At 35.2% G+C, this 26298-nt stretch overlaps 1 protein-coding gene across 5 annotated transcripts in view; it reads right to left on the minus strand.

Annotated features, from left to right (window-relative positions):
- Positions 1-26298, minus strand: part of POT1 (protection of telomeres 1) — a 57652-nt gene that overhangs the window by 12618 nt on the left and 18736 nt on the right. For all 5 annotated transcript variants that reach the window (XR_007203125.1, XR_007203126.1, XM_048301080.1 and 2 more), the window contains 6 exons: positions 20990-21120; positions 14394-14684; positions 10283-10438; positions 4034-4194; positions 1537-1625; positions 364-408 (listed from right to left, as the gene is read on the minus strand). Coding sequence is in view for 3 of the 5 variants with exons in the window: in XM_048301080.1 (XP_048157037.1) it covers positions 364-408; positions 1537-1625; positions 4034-4194; positions 10283-10438; positions 14394-14684; positions 20990-21120 (873 nt within the window). In the remaining 2 variants the exon portion in view is untranslated. The remainder of the gene's footprint in view (positions 1-363; positions 409-1536; positions 1626-4033; positions 4195-10282; positions 10439-14393; positions 14685-20989; positions 21121-26298) is intronic.

Below are 26298 nucleotides of genomic sequence, written 5' to 3' on the forward strand. Positions count from 1 at the left end.
GTAATATTTGTAATACAGGAAATGGCAATCGCAGGTATGCATTCTTCCCTTATTTCAAACTTTTCCTTCCTTCCCAGCTGCAGCCTCAGTTTTATCAATACAACTTCTTATTACAGTCTGTAAGATAAATCATACCAGGCTGCAGGAGCATGGTGTAGAAAAAACATATGAAAGCAGAATATACAAATATGCTCTATTCCTTTAAACAACAAATAAACCCAAGACAACATACATGCATTTATACTCTTGGAATTTATACTCTTAGAATAGCTCTTCCTACAATAACCTTTAAGATAATGTTTCAAAATAGCTTTTGTTCTTTAGCAAAATTAAAATTCACCTTAAGGTCAAAATGTTACCTACCTGTAACAGATAACTGCTGACATCTCTGTAAGTCCAATTCAAGATCTAAAATCAGTAAGAATTCCTAATTATTTTCCTTGCTTCCTTTCTTTTTTATCATATGGACACGCACAAAATAGGTAGACAGACATGTAGATACACACACAAAACCAAAAGCTGAACAAATGAAAATGAAAATCCCAATAATGTATGAAAACAATACAACAACAACAACAAAAGCAGAGTAAGCAGGAGACAAACATTGCATATCAAGAGTTAGTATATTAGAGGGGAAGTCAGTATATACATTAAATAGTAATGTTATCAAAGTGAACATTTTTCAGAAGTATACTATGAATGATCTGCTGACATAAATTGTATTCATCCCCTGTAATCCTTCTGGACAAGAACATAAATACATTATTCTAAAACCAATACGGACTGCCTGGTCCCTCCTCTGAACAACCTCTACTACACACAGAGAATGCAGTAAATAAGTGCAAATTTTTTTCAAAATTTTCAGTTATGGACTGGACATGAAGCATTTATTTATTTATTCTTGACTTTTGGATCCTTTTAGAAATGTCCTGTGTTTTTATGTTAATAATGGCTGAGTAACACAGATTTTTAAAAGCTAGAAGCAAAGATACAGACTATGTCCAACCAGCTTTAGAGTTTAATTCCCTTTTAGTTACTCTTATCTTGGGCTAAAAACACCATTCAGAAAATAATATGGGGTCTGTAGAACAGTTTATAAGATATCACTGTTCCATGGAAGTGCACCTTACAGCTCTGCCACTGACACAACTTTCCATCCAATGGCTTAAGAAGGGCTCCTCAACAGGCAGCTGTTTAGTAGCGTTTTCAGTGCCTGTCCCTGTGGAATTGCCCTTTAGAGGGAGGAACTTACGTAACTCTGCTTTGTGATCTAATAGTATGATTAAGAACACCACCTGTGTTTAAGAATTTATTCACTAACTCCTATGAAAGTATCTTTCCATGTAATATGAAATGCTTGTGCTGGGAGACAGAAAGAGTAATGTAAATTTCCAGTCGAATAAACCGAAAGAACTCTCTAAAGCTTTGAATGTGAAAGTAACATTACACACATAGGGAAGCAGTAACTGTGACCTTATCTTGACCATATATATATCTATTAGAACAAAGAGCAAATCAGCTTTCAGTTGCTCTTACCTGTAACATTGCCAAAAGTGCTGTCTAAGTCCATTGAACACGTGTTTTCCATTTTCTGACTGTCTGCCAGATCCACAGATTCTAAGAATCTAAAGATAAATTACTAAATATTTTATAACTTAAAGAAATCTTTTATAAATCATCATACACACACACATATATATACAGGATTACACAGACACTTATATGAAACCTATTTATTATCAATACACAGGTATAATGTTCAGACATAAATGTTCCAGCAGAGAAATAAAACTCAACTGAGCCAAAAGTTGCAGGAGATTATATTAATTATGCAGATAAGACACTTTCCAAATCACTTCTGGAACATTAAACATAAAATTGTGCAAGAAGAAATACGTACTACTGGAAACAGAATTCCTGATAATGGAATATGGACTTTGCTTACTTAGCCTTTCCTAAGGAAGAAAAAGGTTTATAGCCTTCGGAAAAAGGAGCAGACCATTCAAGAGGACTACAAGGATGTTATGCAGGCAGAAAATTAGAAGTGCCAAAATCTGACTAGAACTTTATCTGGCTATTGCTGTATGAGACATCAAAAATAGTTTCTTCAAACATACAATCAACAAAAGGAGAACTAAGGAGAATCTCCATCGTTTTTTGGATGTAAGGGGAAACATAGGAAGGACAAAGGATGAGGAAAATGCCAATGTACTTCATGCCTTCTTTCCCTCAGTCTTAATAGTAAGACCAATTATTCTCTGAGTACCCAGACCCCTGAGCTGGGAGACAAGGATGGGGAGCAGAATGAAGCCTCCATAATCTCAGAGGAAATGGTCACTGACCTGCTATACCACTTAGACACACACAAATTTATGGGGCTGGCTGGGATCCACCCATAGATACTGAGGGAGCTGGCAAAAGTGCTCAACAAGCCACTTTCCATCATTTATCAGCAGTCCTGGATAAGTGAGAAGGTTCCAGCAGACTGAAAATTACTGTAGATGGTCATCTATGAGAAGGGTCAGAGGGATGATCCAGGGAACTACAGGCCTGTCAGCCTGACCTCAGTGCTGGAGGTCGTGGAGCAGATCACCTTGTGTGCCATCATGTAGCACATAAAGGATACCCAGGGGATCAGATGTAGCCAGCATGGGTTTATGAGAGACATGTCCTGCCTGACCAACTTCATCTCCTTTTATGACAAACTGACCTGCTTAGTGGATGCAGAAACAGCTGGGGATGTAGTTTACCTGGACCTTAGTAAAGCCTTTGACACTGTTTCCCACAGCATTCTCCTGGAGAAACTGGCTGTCATGGCTTGGCTGGCTGCTTATCTACTGAGTAAAACCTGGCTGGAAGGCTAGGCCCAGAGAGTGGTGGTGAATGGAGTTACCTCCAGCTGGTGGCCACTAACAAATGCTGTTCCCCAGGGCTCAGTACTGGGGCCAATTCTGTTTAATATCTCTACCAGTGATTAGGACGAGGTGACTGAGGGCACCCTCAGTAAGTTTGTGGATGGCCCCAAGCTGAGCAGGAGTGTTGATCTGTTGGAGAGTAGGAAGGCTCTGCAGGGGACTCTGGACAGGCTGGAGTGATGGCCAAGGCCACGTATATGAGGCTCAACACGGTGAGTGCACTTGGGTCACAACAACCCCATGCAGTGCTACAGGCTGGGGCAGAGTGGTTGGAAAGAGGCCCAGCAGAAAAGGACCTGGTGAAGGGGCTGAAGCACAAGTCCTGTGAGGAGCTGGGATGGTTTAGCTTGGAGGAGAGGAATCTCAGAGGGACTTTATCACTTATCTCTACAACAACGTGACAGGAGGTTGTTGAGGTGGGGTCAGCCTCTACTCCCAGGCAACAAGAGACAGGAGAGGAAATGGCTTCAAGTTGCGCCTGGGGAGGTTTACATTGGATATTAAGAAAAATTTCTTCATGGAAAGGGTTGTCAAGAGTTGGAACAAGCAGCTCAGGCAAGTGGTGGAGTCATCATCCCTGGAGGTGTTTTAAAGTCATGTAGATGTGGCGCTTAGAGACATGGTTTAGTGGGGGACTTGGACAAGGCTTACAGTTGGACTTGATGATCTTAAAGGTCTTTTTAAAACTAAATGATTCTGATGCCTTATGAATGTAACACAGTTCAGTAAAGAATGTAAATTAACTGCTTCATTTTGAATATCTTTAAATCTCACCGCTTTCAAGTAACACACACATTTAAAATGTGCTTAATTTATTTGCTGAAGCAAGGCGATGCCACTATAAAACAGCGTTAAGTATGTCAATATGGCCAGGCTTTACTACTACAGCACTATAAAACAGAAGTCTTGAGCCCTACTGGATTTAAATTTGAAAAAGTTGCCTTTTATTTACCTATCCCTCCAAATACTCTTCATCTTAGTAGTGCTAAAGACATGTTCTGTTCTTGAGTGTCTGATTCTTAGATATATTTAAAATTCTAAACTGTACAGCTGTTACATTAGCCTAGAGTTTTCAAGAATCAGCTAGAAAAAAACAAACATCTACACATAGTACTTACGCTTTTAGTTCCTTAACATCTGGGTTACTTTCTGGCAAGACTCCTATTCCTCGACCATAACAGGTGCCACCATGAAGATGAAATTCTATATGTGAGACATCTTCATTGTCAGCACTTGCTTGTTTTGTATGAATACTGTAAATTCTCAGAAAACTTCCAATCTGAAAGGAAAAAAAAAACCAACCCACTTTGATAACACAAAGTTAGTTATTTACATGGAAAATTCTAGTACTCATGAAGCTTCTTCCCTGTTTTAACTGAATCACAGAACAGCTGAAGCTGGCAGGGACCTCTGGCGATTACCCTGTTCAACTCCTGTGCCCAAAGCAGAGTCAGCTAGAGCAGACTTCTTAGGGTTGTTTCCAGGTGGGTTTTAAGTATTTCAAGTATGGAAACTGCAAAACCTCTCTGTGTGACCTGCTTGTTTTGCTTTATCAGAAAACATTACTGGCAGCAAAGGGTGATTCAGAACCAGAATAAGCCTTCGTAGTAAATCTGATTCTCAAACAGACTGCAGAAGACAGATGAAACGAGCCCTTTCCTGAGGGCACAATTTGCCTTCTATATTCTCAACACAACCCCGCAGAGACTGACGTCCTGTGATTGGTCCATGTATGATCACATTTAGCAATTGACCTCCTGCTCATCATCGTGCACGGTTTACTATCTGTTTACATGTACATACAAACATATCTGCTTACTCAGATTTCTCCATCATATCTTACATTACGGATAACATTTTTTTAGCCCCAGTACAAAAGACAACATGTGTTAGAAACTGAAAGATCTCGGCACTTTTCCTATGTCTGTTAGATCTTCTCTTCAGGTACATGGAGAACATGCTTCCTGTTTTGCTTACAATGATTTTGTGTTTTCTGAAACAGTTTTGTCAAGTTTATACAAATGGACTTAGGCTAACTTATACAATCACCTATTAAAAAAGAAGTTATGGAGTGCTGAACACTGAACACATCTTCATAACTTTGCACTTATTTCAAAATACCACTCCCATTACCCCCCAAAGAAAACCCACATACCCTACAAACAAAACAAAACCAAGCCCAATGTTCTACAGATAGATAATCTGGAGACTCAATTACACAGTTACCCAAATATATTACCTGAGATCCAGCTGATAGCTCACAAGCTACACACATTCAACATCCTGGATTTATATTCATTCTAAACATCTTTAAAATAGCCTAATACAAATGACAAATTATTTTAAAATTACTTCAATTAAAATTAATATTACAGCAGTCAGTTTATTAAGTCACATTTCACCTTCAGGTCCCATTTTAACCAGCAGAAACTGAAAAAGTATTCCTATTAGATTGGATTGGTCATGCCATAGTACAACACTTTTAAACACATGGGTATATGCATAAAAGCAGATGGAGCAGCAACCTGTGTCTAGAATCCTCCTTTGTATCAAGGAACAAACTATGACTACATAATGTGGATATCAAACTGCTCTTTTAAACAATAATCACACATGAAAAAGGCAGCATATTTTCCAATTGTGGCAGCAGGGACATAAAAAGTGCACTTCAGCCTGCACCTATTTTGCTTCTGGCATGGAGCTCTTACCAGACTTTTAATTGATCTGCACTGTTAGGAGGCTGCTCATTTTGTTCATTCAAAGCACCACCAGGACAGCTTGTGCATTTAGATGGCAGTTAAGAGGCTTATCCAAAGACTTTTTTTTCCCCTTTCCAGATGCTGATTTCACCTAATTATGTTGAATATCAAAAAACGCAAATGACACTCATATCATAAGACTAATCTAATGACTATGACAAATATTTCTGGAGAAAGTTTTTTTTAAAAGTTCTTAGCTAAGTTCTGCTTATGGAATAACCTTATGTAAATAAAACAGTAACAAACTACTTCCCTACCACCAAGAGTAATTTGCATATAAGCAGGAAAAGGTGATTTTGATTGACAAATTTCTTTTTTTCAAAAATAGTATATAAAAAGTAAGTATTTTCTCTATGTATAAACACAAAAAATTAAATATGGGAGAGAAGAGCTCAGAAGCTAAGAATATAAAATGCTGTGTCTGCCTTCTAAACTTGTGTGCTGAAATTCACACAAAAGTCAACTGAACTATGTTTTAGTGCAACATTCACTTTGCAAGACTTATCATCACTATAAAATAATCTTCCAATACAAACACTTAGTAGATCCTTTTCTGAAAATGTTATTATTTTATATATTTTAATATCACTTCAAACTATAAAAAAGAGATGCATAATAATCAGCATTGCCAAATACTCAAGAAGTCCATAAGGTTCTGAAAGTCAGCCCAGAGATGCCTGGGTGGACAGGATGCCGTTTCCGTGGATTCCTTTGGGAGGCAGCCTTGCTTACCGTTAAAAGCAGAGAGCAAATGTGGATGTTATGGATAAAAATGTTACTGTATTTCTGTTGTTTACAGAACACCTGCAGACCGAGAACTTTATATACTTGACTAAGAAGAAATTTTAATCTACATTAAACACCACAATTTACAGAGACATCACTAAAATCTAGTACAAAACCAGCCCCTTACTTGACTTTACAGCAGCTCTCTTTATGACCTACCTCATTTAGAGGAAATTCATTTAAAAGTGAAATTAACGGAGTTCTTGCAGTAATATAAAATATACTAATACCCTATTTTCAGTTTAATTCAAATATGACTATTTAAAGAATACATATTAAGGCTAGACAGAATCAAAATGCAGAAGTCATTTATGTAGTCCCCTGTAAGTAGCTAACTAAAACAACTTTTTAGCATAGGAAATACTCATGATTATTTCAAAACATATAGGGTTGTGTTCACATTCACACTGGTGAATTCATAACAGCATTTATCATGGCAGGTAAATATTCATGTTTGTCCAAAAAGGCACTCATGACAAGAAACTGTCTTTATCTACAGGAATCACATAACAAATTCACCTGTACTTATTTTTATGCCTATTTTTATGGTTGATTATATTCAATGGGATTTCTTTGTCATCATTTTTATTGCATCAGCAGTCTAATTTTACTGAGTAAATGGTGCACAGCTTTCTGCCAATGAGATAAAGCATACACACAACATTTGGGCACCAACCTTGGCAGTAAGAAATACAAACTTAAATCCATTTAAGAGTTTGAAGGACTTAGGAGTATTGTCTTTTGGGATTTTTTCCCCTTTCAATGAGTAAAAAGACAGAAGTGGGAGAATACAACTGACGTGTCAAAGGAATGCTACCTAGGTCTGAAAAATATGAAGCTACTTATTGCAGCCATGTAGTAACTCATTTAAGTTGTATGTTGAAAATGTGGCTCTGGCACTAAGAAAGCAAGAATTCTTAGTCTAAACTACTATTAAAAAAGACATGATGTGATATGGTGGGAGAAACAGCTGAAAATATACAAATTCTACATCTGAAGATAGGTAACACAAAGCAAATACTGTGAAACTATGGACTAGGACTCATATGTATGCTCAAGGTTAATTGTTTTAATTGTATTATCCATAAAATGCATGGCAACACAGAATCGATGGTATCAAGCCGGAAGAGGAATGCAAGGACCACACATTCAGTGAAAGACAGAACATAAGGAAATCTCTGACCAACTGTGGGCAGCTGGACCCCTGCTGTGCACTGACTGACCACTGACACTCACTCATCTTGATGCTTACCACCTAAGTAAAATGCCCCGATGGAGAAACTCATGTCACAGACCTATTCCCAAACTGCACAGCAAAGTCAGTGAACCTTGAGAACTTCTGGAAAACTGGAAGGGCTTAAGAATGTGGAGCAACTGTATTCCAGACCATTAGTTGTAGGCTGGGGTTCCTACAGTAATGAGAATGAGTGCCTCGTGCACTCCAGGCAGCCAGAGGAAGAGGGAAATTCAAGCAAAAGCAGTGAACACCATTTTCTTTGCTTAGTTGTAGGTCTTGCCATGTCCTTATGACCAGGGTAATAATCTACTTTAGAGATGAGATTTCTGAAAATTCTTTCTGTGTTGTGTTTTCCCAAATTCCCCAAATTCTGAAAAGCCACAATCTTACCCAGCAGGAAAGGGAGGCCAGTAAATATAGGGAAAAAAAGTCTAATTACAGTATCAACTGTAACATACCTTCAATGTTTAACTGAAGTTCTCTCCATTAAAAATTTTAAGTATTATTTGTCTTAGAAAATGAGATAAAGTGCTCATATCTTCAGTGTTCTCTGGACAAACAATCTAAACAAGAAGTTTTTAACAAACTCTTGCAGCAATATCCCTGACACTGTGCTCCAGGATTCGCCAAAAATTCCCTGTAATACACTACCCACTTTCTCTGCATAGTACTTATTCAGAGCTTCCTTGTCTGAACATGTGCCTACAGATACCATTTTAAAATAAGAACATGTATTTCAGGTTTTTTTTAAATCTGCCCTTCTTGTTATCAAGGTTGTGTAAAACAGATTGCTCCTACATAAAACGTCATTTCCAACCTGCAACTATCACTGCAAATGGCACACAACAACAGGCGAGAGTGTAACCTAAAAATTCTGTAACAATTTACATTAAAAAAGGCCATTCTAAGCTAGTGTTAAATGTAGAAGCGATGATTGAAAAATAGTGCACTTTTTACTGTTTCTGAAACCACAAATTGGCAAAATACCTAATCACACTTAAGAAGGTGCATGTGGATACACTAAGCACTCTCCAGTTCTATATTGTTACATACACGAATTTTTAAAAAACACTTTGCATAGCAAGACCCTGAACTCAGTAAAATACCATATATATTTTGATTATACTTTTTTATGATATTACATGATTTCCACTAGTATTTAAAAACCTTTAATAAAACCTTCCATTTTAGGAGAGTTCCCCCCAAATTTTATTTTATACATATATATATGTATGTATATAAAATTCTGTGAAGTACAATTAATTCTATGTGTTGCAATCTGAAATTAATAAATATTTCTGAAATTTAATTGTCAGCATATCAGCCCTTTTTATTTGATAACTCCACTAAGAGTGTACAAAAATTATCTATTTTGAAACTTCTACAGCTTGCATGACTGAAACTACTGCAAGTTTGGATGTAGCCAGAAGGAGAAAAACACCCACAAGAGGTCAAAGGAGGTTTCTTAACAATTTCCTTTGAAATTATTAGAGCTTCTACTACACAGTGCAGTATCCAGCAAAGGTAAAAATGCTTCAGAAATGAGAAAGAGTAAGTAGATAGGAAGTAAAAAATTGAGAAAGGTGATGAAGACATCCCGCACATCACATACTCAAGATGCGATTAAATTCCTGAATATAAATGGGAAAGAAAAATAAAGGGATTATTATCAGCTACTCAGGAAAATATGTTTTATTAATATTAAGATACTTTTTTTCTTCATATTCAAAACAACATTTCACTGGAACATCAGTTTTTTATACCAGTTAGCAAGAGAAAAATTCTAGAAGAGAACTCGTAAGTAATAAAAGTTTCAAATAATGAAATACTTCTGTCAGTTTTGCTATGAATTCTTACACAAATTCTTACACTTATTTTGCTATCTGTAATTTACTTATGAATGGGTGTTAATTTATGAAATTGATTTCATGTCTGCTAATAGACCCAGCAGAAAAAATGGTTATCACTTATCTTTATTTTCTGGTCAATGTTTTCTTAAAAATGATCTTGAGTATAGAGGGCAAGGCATGAAATGAAAGATGAAGTCTTTGCCAAGTTCCTGTATTCAGAAGCAAGATGGCAGTATTGCTGAAGATCAAATGTTTAATTGTGTTGTTGTTTTTTCCATCTAAGCATAATCAACACTACTGACCTACTAAATGAAGATTGCACTGCAAACTGCAGAAGTTTATAGAACAGAAAATCTTCTATTGACTTTAGAATTAAAGGTCTTTAACAGGACTACAGGTTTAACACTGCATTGTATAATTTAAAAATAATTCTAAAGCATAGAATACATTTTCTAAGTGCATTATTTTCACTGTATTATCTATTCTATTACAGTATCTGGAAAGAACTGCTTAATTGGAAGAATTTTTTTCATGGCAATTTTTCGGTAATGAGCCTGTTTAGCACATGTTGAAGGAGTTTTGCATTCAAATAAAAGGTATGGGAAATACAGTGAAAGATAAAGAGGCACATGAAACTAATTACAGCAGAGCTGAATTGATGCATTCTCTGAAGTGATTTCTAAGCAGAAAATAGGCCACAAAAAAAAGAGTCTGAAACACCAAACTACGCATTACCTTAAGTGATTCTGCCAGTTGTACATGATTATCATAGACTAGAATGTCCACTGCTAGATTTCTCAGCTGATGAAGAAGAACTTTTTCTCCTTCCAGGTCTTTTGCTTCTACAGGCACCTTCCACGTGGGGTAGGGACATTTTGTGCCATCCCAGACCTGCAACAACAAAGGAACTATTTCAATGTGCTCAGAATACTTTAGTTTCAGGTTTTAAACAACTTTTTGTTTAAAATTATTTTGCTTGATTAGAAATTGTTAACTATAAGAAATCTTAGTTGCAATATCATTCTAGAAGTCCTTAAAATACTTGAATTAGACCTTATGGGATTTTAAAAATTATTATTTCTTACAGAGCATAAAATAACCTCTACAGAGAACACAATCAAGTACTAAGACCTGGAATTAGTTAATATTTAAATAAAAAACCCAAAAAGAACAGCTGTAACAAAACCTCAGCTGTTTATCCAGCACAGAATAACACAATATTCTGAGCTGGAAGGGACCCACAAAGATCATCAAGTCCAACTCTTAAGTGAATGGTCCACCTGGGGATTGAACCCACAACCTTGGTGCTCTTAGCACCATGCTCTGACCAGCTGAGACAATCTCAGGGTTAGCTATTACAACTCTTAGAATTCATCATATGCACAACTGTCTGTACTTAGTATTTTAATCCTTCTATAGGGGTTTTTTAACCACTCTAGCTACAGAATGTGAAGACTGAGTACACAGCACATATTGACTTAATTACTGATGATCTCCTATATCAGCATACACTGCTCGTTATCCAGAACATATTAGAAAAACATCAGTACTTAACCTATATTTATTAACAAGGATTCTAAAACTTGCTTGCCTAGAGCTAAATCCTTGATACACTCCAAGTACTGAAATATCAGTAGTTATTTTTCAGCTATCAAAGTGTTGTGAAAAGGTAAGTTTACTGACAGGCTTAACACCTTGAAAAGAAAATCTTACCACTTAACCCAAACATCATTCTGTAAACTATGGTTTCCTGAGTTTTTGCAGATATACTCTTCTCAAAGACTCAAAAATAATGGCCTGAAATACTGGCATAGTAAAATAAAAATCTAGAAGCATTTGGACTATACTTCTGAAAGGCTGCTTTTCACAGGATTTCATACATATAGGTTCAACAGAAGAACCTATTTTTCAATTTTCAGACAGTTTGTGATACCAAGGTGCTTTGTCCCATGAGTTAGGCACTGCAGAGCACAAGAAAAAAGGACACCAAAGCCTGATTTTTAAAGGGTTTCTACCCCTTATGCTTAACTGCTTTGGATCAACAGACGCACAGGAAAAGATCTAAGAATCAGCAAAGCCATGTATAAATGCACTATGAATATCATTCGCAGAATATGCATCCAAAATCAAGAGATAAAAGGGAAAACTGTTCACAGTGAAAATGACCCATGACATCAAATTAATGTTGCCAAGTAAGAGTGTATTCTGAAGGACCCAGATAATGAAGCTGTATATGCTGCCACAGATTAAAAAAAGCCTATTATCTTCTGATCCTGTACCATGAAATACTTAAAACCACCTTTGAAAGAGAGATTGCCTATTGCTTGAATTATCATATCTTTTCCAGAACTCATCTTGAAAACAAATTTAGAGCACATATATTACAAATTTAGTCACTTTGACAAAATAAAAAACCTTTAAGTTTGTCAAGTTTTCCATTATTTTTCAACTGGCTTTACTTGAGAAACTTTGGTAATTCTGCATTGGAGAGATGATCTGACAAATGGATTAAAATAACCTGCAAACTCCCTGTTCAGAAGAAGGATGACTTAGTTCTAAAATGTCCTTCGCCAGAGGAACTAACAGAGCTGGCACCAGGGCACCTTTTGGAGGAATTTATAAGTTAGTGAAGTTTCTTTACAAGAAAAAAAAATCCTTTGAAAAGTAGAGTTGGGTTTGGGTTTTTCCTTGCACAAGTATGAAAACAGATAAAGTGCTCTACCTGAGGAGCTTGGCAGCTCTACTTTACACAAAACACGAAAACATTCTGGTTTCAAACTGTTCTGGTTTCAAAAATGAATACTGGACTAAAACCCAGCACTGGTTAAATTAATTCTGAATAAGAAACAAATTGTTCTATTACTAGTCATGAACAGATTGGAGCTAAAGTTAGTGATAACCTTTGATCACCATGGTTGGAAAACACTGAAATGAGAGAGACAAAACACCTGTTCCTATTTTCAGCAGAATATGCTCATTGTACAACTTACCCTAATGTACACAATTTAACTGATAGACAGAAAGGAAGAAAAGAATAATAATAAAACTCTTATGAAAGGCATAAATGACAGAATAACTACTAGTGTGCATTCTTTAGTCTTCACCAATTTGAATAACAAAATTCTCAGAAAATGGTAAACACTAACAGGTCAGTGATACCCATACCATGTCCAACTCTGCTGCTGTGCAAATAGCAATTAATTCATCAAGTGTAATTTACAAGTTATGCTATAGGTGATGCACAAAATTGCTGAAATTTATTTTAGTTGTTTTTGAAGCAATCTCCACTACGTACATGAGATCAGTGCTTAAAATAATAATGATTTTTCATAGTATAATCAACCATTAATGTAACTGATATATTTGGAATAAAATAAATGTAAATTATTATTATAAAATGCATAACCAAAATAATACAATAAAGTAATATTTAATAATCACTCAATTTGAGCTCATATTGAATTGGTTGTTTTGTTTGATTTTTTTTTATTTAGCAAATCAAAAAAAGAATCAGAAATCTGTCACGACCAGTATTTGATAACAGAAATGGATTTTGCCATTGTTGAAAAATAGAGGAAATTAGAAACAGAATGCTAACATAACATTTTTAAGCTTATACAATGTATTGTAATACATATTTAAGTATTTAATATTTTATGCTAAAAAACTGATCTACCATTATTTGACCTCAAACTTTTGCCTTCCTAAATCTATCCTAAGATTTCCCCAAGTCATTACCTTTGCTGTACAAAAGTGACAAAATCGACTTCAGGTCTTACAACACAGAAAAGCATGTAAAGAAGTAATAATTTAAGAAAGCATTTGTCTCTGTCCTTGCAAAGGGCCCTTCAATGCTGAAGATACACTTACTAATGAACAATTTAATTACAGTCCACAAAGTCCTGAAATTTTACTGGGTCTCATTTGACATCTATTTCACAAGGAATAATTAAATGGAAATGTTTGTAGCACTTGCAGAATATGTTATAGCATGCACTTAAGGTTTGTTTCTGTGTAGTAATGCATTGTTCTGTATGTGAAATATCTTTGCTACTTCAATGAAAGAGTAATGCCAAGTGCTACTTCTAAAAATATTGTAACAATACAGTTTAACACAGTAGAACCAATATATAATTTTATGAAGTCATAAAATGGAAAGTAACAGCTTGATTATTACTCATGTTGTAACGATCAAGTTAAAAAATAAGTACAGATGAGTTTTAGAATAACACCAGACTGATACATCTGAGCTAAAATTAGGAATATTATGGAGACCTCCTTTTTATTTACCTAATATTAAGGATCACCTTCAGAAATTGCTCTCCTGTTCTGTGGCTCTTTGAATTTTGTATTTTCATTGAGCACTGATGCCCAAAGTGCTTACGTATAACTAAAAGAAGCTACCTGAAATCCATCATGGTAACATAATCCATTCATTTGTTTTTTACAGTGCTACTTACTGCACTAATCATATCCAGAAAATCCAGAAAAACAAGCAGTAAATGCTGCTAACTAAAAAAGAAGGATAAAGTTTAAAACCAACAAGATTCTTCAAGGTTAAAAAATATTGCAATATTTATCTACAAATCTTTGTGAAATGATGATCTATGTAACACCATCTTCATAAACCTCTCTAAAAAACCGAATCAGGTGATCAACTTCAAAGAGTACTGGGCTTTCCATTTTCTTTCCATAGAAACAAAATGGCCAAGGATCACAGATTTGCTTACACTCAAAATATTTCTCTACATAATATTATTTAAATTAGTTAATATGTCTTTTTTACTGAAAAATGTATCACAGTGTCTTAGTCAATCTAACAAATTATTTTAAAAAATAAGTCTACCTTTAGAAGAAAAGAAGATCCATCCACTTTTGCTTTTCCTACCAGCTGACAAGTGAGATCAAAGAACAGCATTGGCTGAACACCAGACAATCTTGCTGCTGGTCCAGAGATGGAAATATTACTGGCTGCCCAAATACGTAATTCTTCTATTGTTTTCTGTTCTTCATCCATGAAAGTGTACACTTTGCTAGAAGTTCGAGGAACTACTGGAGCTCCTACAGTTCCATCAAATGTTAAGGATGCAAATCCTGCACTGGTAATTCCCTGCATCTGTCCATTGTATTCCCTGATCTGTAATAAAATATGAATGAGGAAAAAAAAAAAGTTTGCACTGCATGGAAAAACAAATATATTTCTGCTTTATCATGTGCATGAAAAATGGACCATTGATCATTTCTGTTCCTGGTTCTATTGGGAGAACAGAGCCAAAATAAAAACAGAACAAAAAGATAAAATTAATATTAATAAGCAAGCAAAATGCATGAGCAGAAATACAATCTTACACAAACAATTTCTGAAGAGGCAGACTAATACCTAATGTAAATATACAGCATCTCTGCAGAGTACTTTTTACACACGTCAAAATATTTGTGTGGGGAACACATCAGGATTGCTGTTAGAAATGGGGAAACTAAGGCACAAGAGAAATTAATTTTTAGGGGTTACATAGCAGAGTGATGGCAAAGTTATTATGGATTTCTGGTCTTGGCCCCTTACAATAGCCCCATTTCCCAATATTATGGAACTGAAAAAGAAAATATCAGCTCAAGGAGGTATTTTTTTTTCCATAAAGCAAACAGTGATGAGCTTTCATTCCTTGAATTATGAATACAGCTTTCACAATCACTCAATGTCTATTGCCCTGCATGTGGCAGGCCTCTTGAATCCTGCTGATTTAGCTGTGTATCTGCTGCCATATAAAACAGTATTTAAAGTCTGAAGCATTCCGTCAAGGATCTAGTCTAGTCTTATTGCTCCCTCCAATTATAGATTTATCCATATCAAAGCACTGCATGACTCTGTTTTGATCCATCCCTTTTTAATTAATGTCGGGTTACCAAATAAGCAATGGCACGCACGAACATTGCATTTGTGAGACAGTCTAGTATGGGATTCCCAGGGCTCAATTTTTAAATGGTTGAGAATCCTACTGACTTTAAAGTACGGAACATGAAATGTGTGTGAGAAGTTCTAAACAGCAAAACATTGCCAATGATTTAGGCCTATATTTTATAAACAGGGTGAAATTTAAAAAGCGCACAAATCAAGCATTCATTGACCTTGGAAATTCATAAACAAAGCAGTTCAATCTTGGTGACAGGAACTCCTCTCATCCCTGCTACTTTGACATAATGCATAAATGCATTAAGGGTCATCTCTAAGATAAACTTCAATTTAGTTAAGCATTCTTCACACCTCACCAATGGAACACACCAATTCATGATGTTTTTCTTCAGTGAAACACTGCAAAGCTTTAGTTTTTTAACCTTTAATTTAAATATTGAAAATACAAGAAAAGCCTCTGGACGAATAAGGAAAATACATAGTTTTATAATCAATTTGCTCCCCATTATCCATGATCTGGAAAAACATGTTCCCCTGTAAGATGTTATCTAATAGAAATGTACATATTTACTTCAGTTGCTGTCACTGGCATTATATTCCATAGGTTCTGTAAACAGGTAACATCCAGAGGGGAGGAAAACTCTCTTTCATCACTTTTAGCTATTCATCCTGTATCAAAATATACTTCAAGAGTATTTTTCATATCTTGTCTGACATGTAAATGTTTCTCAAAGTGTTTTGATTTCTAATTTACCTATCCATTTATTTGTTCACTAATTCTTTTATATGATCATAAAAATATCTTGATTTCTTTCTTAGTAAAAATACTGTCCTAGTCTTCTGTGAAGGCTCTAAACTATTCATGAAACCAGAAAGAAACTACTTTGTCTCCCTGGGCTTCCACCAACATTTCACCGTAAGTTATTTTCCTCTTCTCCCGAATCCTTTATGTCATGCTTTGAGCATTTCGGAGGCTGACCTCAAACATACTGTACTCCTGACATCTCTCAGTACTCTCATTTAATGAATTTGAAATCAGCCTTAATGTAGGAAAAGGCAATTATAAAATAAAAATAAAGAAATAAAATATGTAAGAAGATAAGTCTCAACTGTCATGATGAGAAAATTACCAACGATCTTAAGCAAAACCAGATGTCCTTAGGCTCAGGCAGGTGGAGAAGCCACTGAGTGCTCTCACACATACACAGAATTCAACAGTATTATTTAGTGAACAACAGAAGAAACAGGAGAAGAAAATGTAGAATGGGTTACAGAACAAAACTATTTCACAGCTGGAAAATTATTTATGTCAGACCCACAGAGCAGGTGATGGTCAACAGAAATTCTCTGGGCTTGTCCTTTAAAAATAAATCATTGCTAAAGTGATGAGGGATCAATGGAGTGTAAAATGAACAAACTCTATGGGCAAATGCTGTTTTATTATGGCACTCTTAAGTAGATCTCAGCTCAAGTTAAGCATTGATACTGTAAGCATGTTGTATTTTCCAAACGGTTTTGAAATTGAATTAGACTTAGAAAAGAGTCAATCTGGGACTTTTGCATATGACAATTCCCTTCAGTAGATTTTGTGCCATTTCTAGAGGACATGGTGATATTTTTTTAAAAAACTGGTGGGGGAGGGTGAATGGGGGAATAACAGGGAAGTGGGGCAGACAGCTGTCTATTTAAAAAGTCCCTGAAAATTTTCAATAATTTCAATAAATAATGGTTGCTAAATAAAAATATCCTCTGGGACAAAAATGGAGCAGAAAAAATACATTTGGCTTGTTCTAAGCAAGCAAGTAAATTCCAATACATATTGCAGGAGTCTCTGGCAGAGATTTTGTAAACTAAAGAACAATAGGAGAAATGTCACCTTAACATACTGCATGGACAATAAATTCTAGTGATTTCTATGGGGTACAACACTATCCTGAATATGGGTATTGAAAAGAAGCTAATCTTGAAATATTTATAAATAGACTTACAGCAAAGTAAAAGCCTTTTTTTTTTTTTTTTTAACTGAAGATGGTGTTATTCATCTCACTAAATGGAAAAGTGTGATAGTAAGTAGTGTATAAAGCTGGAATAATAGCATCTCCAAGGTAGTTTTCCATCAAAACTGATTGTTAAATTATAGAAGCAAAGGACTATTATGAAACCACTGCAGTCACAGATCATCTTAGAATATCAAAAAATGCCTAGGGAAACAACATATACCAAGTTACTGTACATGTTTTTATACTAAGAAGGAAGATTTTATTTTTTTTATGATTGCCACTGATAATATTTTTATGAAGAAAAGTATCCTGTCAGAAAAAAACCCACCAGAATGCATCTTGTATATTTCTTTATATTTTGTAAATGTTGTCTCATCTTAAGTAAATAGTCTAAACAAATTTGGATAATACAGTATGATGATTATATTTTCTTACATTTTAATAATGTAATCCTGGTTTACTTGTACCTCCAGCTGTATGAACAGAGAGATACTAATGAAATAGAGAAGTCATTTGAAGTATAAATTAAACCATTTTGAATATGTTTAAATATAGCAAGAAGAAAACTGAACTACCAAAACCATCTGCGGGCACCTTCTAAAAGAAAATTAACAATATTGCAGGTTTAGCCAGTACCAGCAGGCTGCCTCTTCCCTCTCTTTAACAGTGTAACAATTAGGCATTAATTCTAAGATATTAAGAGCATTCACAGTGAAAAATAAAAAAGAAGTTCCAAGAAAAATCCACGTAAGAAAACTCCTCCTTTGCCCTGACGATAGAAGGGGACTAGACAAATAGATCACAGGCCTGGCTTTTATATTGGAAGATGGGGGGGCTTGCCTTCCACAATCTCTGCAGAGCACTGATTGTGGCTGAAAGCCCAGGTACAGTACTGCAATCACTAAATTCTGCAATGCATTAGAACTCATCATAAGATTATGTGCATAAAGACCAATTTCAAGAAATACTAACAGAAATGTAATTACAACTAGATAATTTCCCAATTCTGTTACTAAGACACTTAAAATTTTCCTTCTCTGCAACAAATACTGAGCAAATTAAATTACTGTCTACTCAGAGTAATTCTAACAGAATCATCTTCATTAAATTCTTATTAGCTCTGACCATCAGATCTTGCCAACATCTCTGTTACTATGAGGAGAAGTTATCCATTAGTAGCCAATAGTGTAACTGGGAGCAGTAATTTTTAAAATGTGTTTGCTATCAATGTCAACTTCCTGGAAGTCCCTTGAAAGCACATCTGGGGCAGACAGAACATAAACACACACTCTAAGGACTGTGTATATCTATCTGTCCTCATTGGCAAGCACAGCTCTGACAGACTATGGCCTCTGCTACCTTTGATTGCTTTCCATTCAGCAAGCTAAGACAAGGTGATTAAGGCCTGAAGACAACAGCACAAAAGAGTGAAGGAGGAACGGAAGAAAGTGTAATTAGAAATCTAATTAAGAGATGTTGTTTTTTTTTTTAATTCAAAACTGTGTTGCACAGTATTCATAGCTACTATGCTGGTTGTGGCTGAAAGAGAAAGAGGTCCTCCCCCTCCCAGTTCATTCCCAGAAGTTGGCACCAGGCTTTTGTGTCAGACTTCTACCTCCTCAGATCAGATATGAAAAGTTCCAAAGTACCTGTTTCTTAGTCTGGGATAGTCAGAACATTCCCATCCAGAAAAGGGCAACTTAGTGACTCTAGATCATTTTAACTTTGAAAGTAATTAAACAAGCTCTCAGCTCATGCATCTGAAGAGACACAAATTGTGAGCAGCTGGTGGTCTGTTAGGACTGGAAACCACTTAGAACAGCTCAACCACGATGAAAAAAAAGTGTTTATGAGAAGTGAATTGATAGATGCTCTCTTTAAATACCAGAACATCATCTTGGAGAATGATAGAGTACCAACTGACAAGGATTCTAGAATGATCTCAAAAAAAGTGATGCCAAATCAGAACGGTGAAGTCCCTTAACCTGGCTTTATCAGTAGGTTTCCTTAGTAAGTTTCTGATAAAAATAAATAGTGGAAGTTAGACAATACTATGTTCGCATAAATTTATACATAAATTTCCTGACAGTGGTCTTGTTTATTTTCTTAATGTGTACTTAGAAATCCAATACTGACCTACCACAGCTGTGCAACTTTTCAATTCTTTTATTTTGACCAGCTCCTTTCTACCTTCTCCTTTTTCACATCTTTATTATAAAATGTGCACTGTGTTTTCAGAAGCAATAAGTAAGTTTTTATCTCCACTGAATTTCTGAAATGAGTGTATCTGTATAACACTCATCATGATGGATTCAGAGAAAATATTAAAATTTAGTGTCTTTCCCATCTGAAGTTAAATTCATGAACTTCCAAGACTAGTAACACATCTCAAGTACTGATCAGCAACACAAGCTTCAAAATAGAAATACAATTTAATTCCACCTTTATTATATCGACAGATGACCTTAGAGAAACCTTATACTAACCCAGAATAGGCTAGCTAATTTCTCTCTCGATTGTAAATACTTGTTATATACAGGAATAACTGAAGACTCTTGCTGAATCTTAACAAGTTCTTTCTTAACAATCTCAGTGGTACGAAACTCAAATACTGGATAAATCTTACTTTTTATATCTATTATCATGGAGTTTTCTTCTTTGTTCTCCTGCTACAGCATATCATAATGTACATGCTTAGCACTACAGATATTTATCCCTTTTATCATCCTTTTGTACAATCCTAAATTTCCTAGATCTCTCAGGAGTGTTCAAATAAGCAAACTGGGGGTTTTTTGCCTTGTTTTTTTTTTTTCCACTGCTCTCTTTCATGACATTTATTAATTTCTGCTATAATTATTTTACACAAAAAGCAAATACATAATTATGTATGGTTATGTTGCAAATTAATGGTAAAATCACATCTTTGGTCCTATTCTGCAGCTCTTTAAGTATGGTCCAGCATTAAAAGACTTCCATTCAGTCCTTGTAGGGTGGTTCTTCTTCCCTATACAGTTGCAGCAGGCATAAAAAAAACATCCAACAGAAGCAGTATCAAAGCTATAAACAGTTTCCTGCATGCCCTTTGATACAGATGAACAGGGAGTAAGGCAGGAAAACACCGAAGCAGCAGCTGGAGCACACTGCACACTAACAAGCCCAGACAGACTCCCTTTACTGGAGTGACTCTCCAGCTGACCTAAACTGCTACACAACAAAAGACATAAAGAAACTCCTCAATTCTACCACTTCAAAGAGAAATAAATTGTGCAGATTTATCTCGGTTAAACTCCTTTCATCTAGAAGTACCACATGATTTTTTTGTCAAGTAGTTTAATAAATATTGTTGGTGTTGAAAAAATGTCAGTTTCCTTTCAGCTTTGGTCCATACCATAGCCACAGCTGTTTTAACCATCAGGTGTTTTATCCAATGTCTCCAAGTGTTAATCTCTTTACATGTAGAACTAAATTATTCCTATGGTCCTCTCACTGCAGAAAAGCAAGCACATAAACCCCCCCCATCCTAGTACATACCTTTATTCTGTGAAATCGAACAATATCACCAACTTTGTAAATTTTTGGCAGAGAATCTAGATTTCCATTAAAAAGAGTGCATGTTAACTTCACATTTGATGGGTCCACAAGTGTTACAACTGAGCAGTAATCTGTAAAATATAAAAGTGTCTGAATGAATAACAGGCATTATGGAATTATTAATACACAGATATTAAATTTGGGAGGAACAGCCCTATGGCCAGTATTTTCTGCTATCATCTGTGTAACTCTTTCAAAGTTAATTTTTTTACACTATTGTAACAACTGAAGTTTGGCCCATCTTGCCAATAATTAGCCCAAAAATGAAATGTGTGATTAAGCACAGCTCTGTGAGCAAGAACACACAATCCTTTTTTTTCTGTCTGCAACAGGCATGCTATTCTTTCACTTTTCAATTACTTGTTCTACAAAATGAGGAGCATATGTACAATTTTAAAATCATTCTCTAAGATTTATTTTGCACAGCCTTCTGAAAAGGTAATGAGTTCTACAAGTTCTAAAAGCAAATTAAAGCATAAATTACATATCCTTCACTTCAACAAAATATGCAAGATATATATATATATCTATATCTATATATCACAAGAATAAAGTCACACAGTGGTAGTTATAAAGTAAAAATATGAAATACGCCCTTTTGAAGTTAAACTTCATAGAATTTCACTTCTAATAATGATCTAAAAAGTAAAATTAAAACAAGATACAAAGATGACAATGCAGACCAGCCCAGAACAGAGCAGTATTTGCAGATGACATAAATAAAACCTGTATTTTCCATTTCAGCTTACAGAAGCATGTGTGCTCTGATACCTTATAAAAGTAAAACACAGTAAAAGCACATTTGCTCTTTCTCAACACGGTAGCTGGTAACCTACCTGAGAAACCAAGTGGCAGCAGAAAGAAACACTACATCCTGCCCCCAACCTCCTGTACCACCTACTGCCCCTCCAAGAGACACCTGTAGCCATAGCCAGAGGAACAGAGGGTAGGAAGGAGGAAGGGGGGCTGTCTGGAGTGATGCTGAACCTGGGAAAGGTGGAGGAAAGGTTTTCTCCCTAAGTGTTCAAATGTTTTTTTTGTTTCTCAATATCTGAGTAAGTTATTCGATTAGACGTTAACTGGCAATGAATTAAATTCCCCAAATCAAATCTGTTTTGCCCTGACAGTCATCTCTTAAAGAGAAAAACCCAAACAGGAAAGAAAAAAAATCTAAGGATCAAAACCCCCCACTTCCCTTAGCTGTAATTCTATGAGGCAATTAGTGATAATGACACTACACCAGAGTTTCTGTATCTGGGAACTGAACAAAGGTGCCGTAGTTCTAAAACAAAGTCAATGGAATCTCCATCATGCACGTTACAAAGATGCAGACATGTAAGTTGTTGCTTGACAGCTGTGAAAGAGAATGCTCTCAGTCTAGTAAAACGAACAGATTTGCCTTATATAAAAAAGCTACAGGAAGGCAGTCATAGAAAGATGATAGTCGTAGTCACGTAAACTCTGAACAGATTCCCCAAACATGAAGACAGGTGTGTAAGACTGGATTAAAACATGTGGTGCAAAAGAAATATTCTTCTGTTTCCAGCACATACACCCTTAAATTTTGCTATCATTTAAACTAAAAAGTTTAAATTCCCTCATGATTTGAGTGAATGAAGTGGTGAAAGAAATCCACCGAAGGCTTACCGAGAAATAAAACTTTTCCTACATACATAAAAACCTTCTGTATTTCTATAAAACTAGTACTCTTCTTCTTTCCCAAGATCTTTACATAGACTCAATAATGATAAATTATCTTCTTTTGCATTCGAAAGTTGCTGAGATCACTCTTTTCCACACTCCCATCAAAGGCACAAGGTCCACATAGTCTATTTTGACATTTTATGCCAGGAATGTCATGAATAAACTCCAGTCACTGGCTGACAAAACTGCAAGTATTTACTACTGTAATCCAAAGACTGATGTGTTTCTTTGGATACATGAATTTATGAATTTTATGATTTTTTGAATGTATGAATTCTAGAGGTTAACTTAAAAGAGCTGTTGCAAATATGAGCAAAATGAGCAATTAAGAAAAAACCCATATGGTTCATAGATTTACAATCCTTTGGGGATATAGAATAACATGCCACAGTGCACTGATATAATCCAACATCAGAATCAACAGGAAATAGCAAAAAATTCCACATTAGAATTGTGGTTACTCTTTGATGCTGTGATTATACAGCCTAGTCAGCTTCATACATGTGCAGCTGCCTATTTAATGGTAGAAGTTAACACACTGCCTCAATTTTCTGTGTAATTAGCATAATCATGTAAGACTGATAATCATCTTAGTCAAAGCAGTATAAAGTATTACACTTGCTTAACATAGCCAGGGAACACATTCTACATAATACAGGTTCTCTGTCTCTGTGACTTTAGTCTTCCATTCCTCACTATCACCTCAAAACACCACTTCTACAATAAACCTAATTACAGTAGAGGTCTTTGAGAACAATGCATAAAGACTGATTTTTTAAAATCAAATCATCATTCAGCAAAGTCCTTTTTGAAAGTTAAAAATAAAAAGCCACCTGTCTTTTCTTTTCCAGCCGAAATGTGAGAATTGTTTTCTGTTTTCCACAGTAGCATTATAGATCAGTGAATTAATTCATTTTTCTAAAAAAATAGTGAGTCAAACTCTAAACAGAATTGCTGAATTTAAATAATGTCCCAGAGTTAAAGAAAACAATATAATGTCATTGGTCACACTTGATTTTTCTCAGTATACTTTCCAACAAAGCAAAATCCCTTCATTACCAAGCTAATAAATAAATAAATAAATAATGAAAGTTTACCTATTGGAGTCAATTTTCCTTTACTAGAGAAATTTATTCCACTGATTTAAAAAATCCACTGATTTTCTTTAAAAGAGAATTTTTATCACTGGTAGATTTTACTTGCAATAATCTGTCTTAAAAATATGACACAACGGATGCACAGTTCAGCAAATTTATATGCTACAGAAGAAGGCTTTTTACTTTCATACTACATTGTCTCAGTAAAAGCACTGAATTTCAGCTGACACTACACAGAACTTCAAAACGTACCTACCTTTTTAAAAATATATTTAATTATTATGAAGAGGTATTCTCACATAGGCTTAACATCATGTGAGGGACACCACCTGCCATGGATAGCTACCTGGAAGGATGCCTGTAACTGCCCAGAATTGGTGTTTATGAAAACAAGGAGACATAACTGATGTTTAATTTAAATGAAAGTATAGAGTGATGGTCTGCATGCATCTTACATGCTTTTTATATTCCTTCAGATTAGTCCTTATTGTTCTTTAAGAATACAATTTCCGTAACTTGAATACAATTTCCGTAACTTGTTAAAGAGTTATTTCATTTCATAAAAAATCCACAACTATTTGGTAATCAGTACAAGGTTACACTATCTGCATGGAGAATGCTGATTGTCAAGCTTCTAGGTCCTGACTTTAAATAGTTTGAAACATGAATCTCTTGCAGCCCTGTAACAGTCATGAAAATCTTGAATTGCCTCCACTATCATGGCAGTCTAGATTCATTCTTCAGGTTACAGCTTTCCTTTCATAATGTCATAGCATTTCCACTCTTTTATGGACTGTTATGACAGTCATTAGCATGAACAGAAAATCAGCATTTCTCCACAGTATGTACAGATAGATAAAAAACAAACACTAAAACCCCAAACCCCACAGCTTCACATACAAATGCACTTTTCAGTCATCCTAAGAAAACCAGAATTGCTACAAAAGCTTTCCAGATTAGTAGTTATTGATACTGTAGGACTTACAAGTTGTTTAGGATTTACTGATTAAACATTTATTGTAGTTTTACTGGGACTTCAGCAGTTCCTGACAAATATGCTTGTATAAATTGCTAAGGTGGAAAGCATCGATCTAATTATACTTCCCCCTTTGGGCAATCACGTATTTATTCCTCAGTAACATTTACTGGAAAACCCACTACCTTGAACCAGTAACTTCACCCTTCAAAGAGATAAAAAGGTTTTGGGCAATGTTGTTAGCAGTCAGGGACTCTAATTAAAGACTGCCTTCTGTTTCTTTTATTTCAATACACACAAAAAAGAGAGAGATTATTGTAGCAAATTATTCTCTCTTGAAAACAATATGAAACATTAATACTGTTTTCAAGAATTACTGAGGCCATTCAATACACAAGTGTCTGCATTAACACCAAGCAGCTGACCCAGTCGATTTACCATTTATATTTCAACAAGACAGAAGAAAATTAGTACAAACGTACACACACTCCTATGCATGTGTGTATATATATATGTACATACAAACATATATTGCAGAAGCCCAAAACAAAACCTCTAAAGAATCAAACTGTTTTACTAGAGCTTGTTATTTCTAACATGGTGATACACTTCAGAGATACAAACAATCCAGTAACTACCAGAAGCATCTGGCTAAACAGATGTTTCAATGCCATCATTTGTAAACTGCAGATCAAAGTATCTGTCTTGAGATTTCTATTAACTATTTATTAAACTATTTATTATTTTTTTCATTCCCTTTAAATATCTTTTTATCTTTTATTTATTTTCTATACTTTAAGATAAGAAACAGTGGTTATTTAAAAAAGAAATGCATATAACCACACTGAACAGAAGGGAAAAGAACATTATTCTAATCTCTAGGGGTCCATGCAAAAAAAGGGTTGGGGTAGCAGTACTGTCACGTTGTAATGTCCTAAAACTTTCATGGTCAAGCACATAATCTCTGTAATTGGACACTACAAAGACAGAGGCTCTTTTTTTTCTATTTACATTTTTTTCTTTTAAATCTCAAGGTTAAATACTTGAGATATCCTTAGGATTAAGGGAGGAGAGAGAGGAGAATATCATCTTTGTTAAAAATTTAAAGTATCTTAAGGCTCTTAAATTATTGGGGAAGGAAAGTTAGAATAGAGTTTCAAACACTTCCAACAGATCTTCTAGCAGACAAAATCCCATCTGTCTCTTTTACCAAGCAAGACCCAAAGTACTTTCCTGGACAGTTTTCAGAACTCATGAAGTTCTCATATATAGACATTTCAAACTTTATGCCCCCAGCGAAAGTGTGCTTAGCTAAAACAACTTTCTCTGTAAAAAATAATTTATAAATACACTGAAAACTCATTTCATTCACTAGTGTTTTAACACTCACCTAAATGCAGTAATGGTAATAGCAATTATGCACTTTTAATTATAGACTATATAAACAGACAAGACTAAATTAGGTACCACTC

The sequence above is a fragment of the Corvus hawaiiensis genome, chromosome 4, assembly GCF_020740725.1.
Source record: "Corvus hawaiiensis isolate bCorHaw1 chromosome 4, bCorHaw1.pri.cur, whole genome shotgun sequence".
NCBI classification, from domain to species: Eukaryota; Metazoa; Chordata; class Aves; order Passeriformes; family Corvidae; genus Corvus; species Corvus hawaiiensis.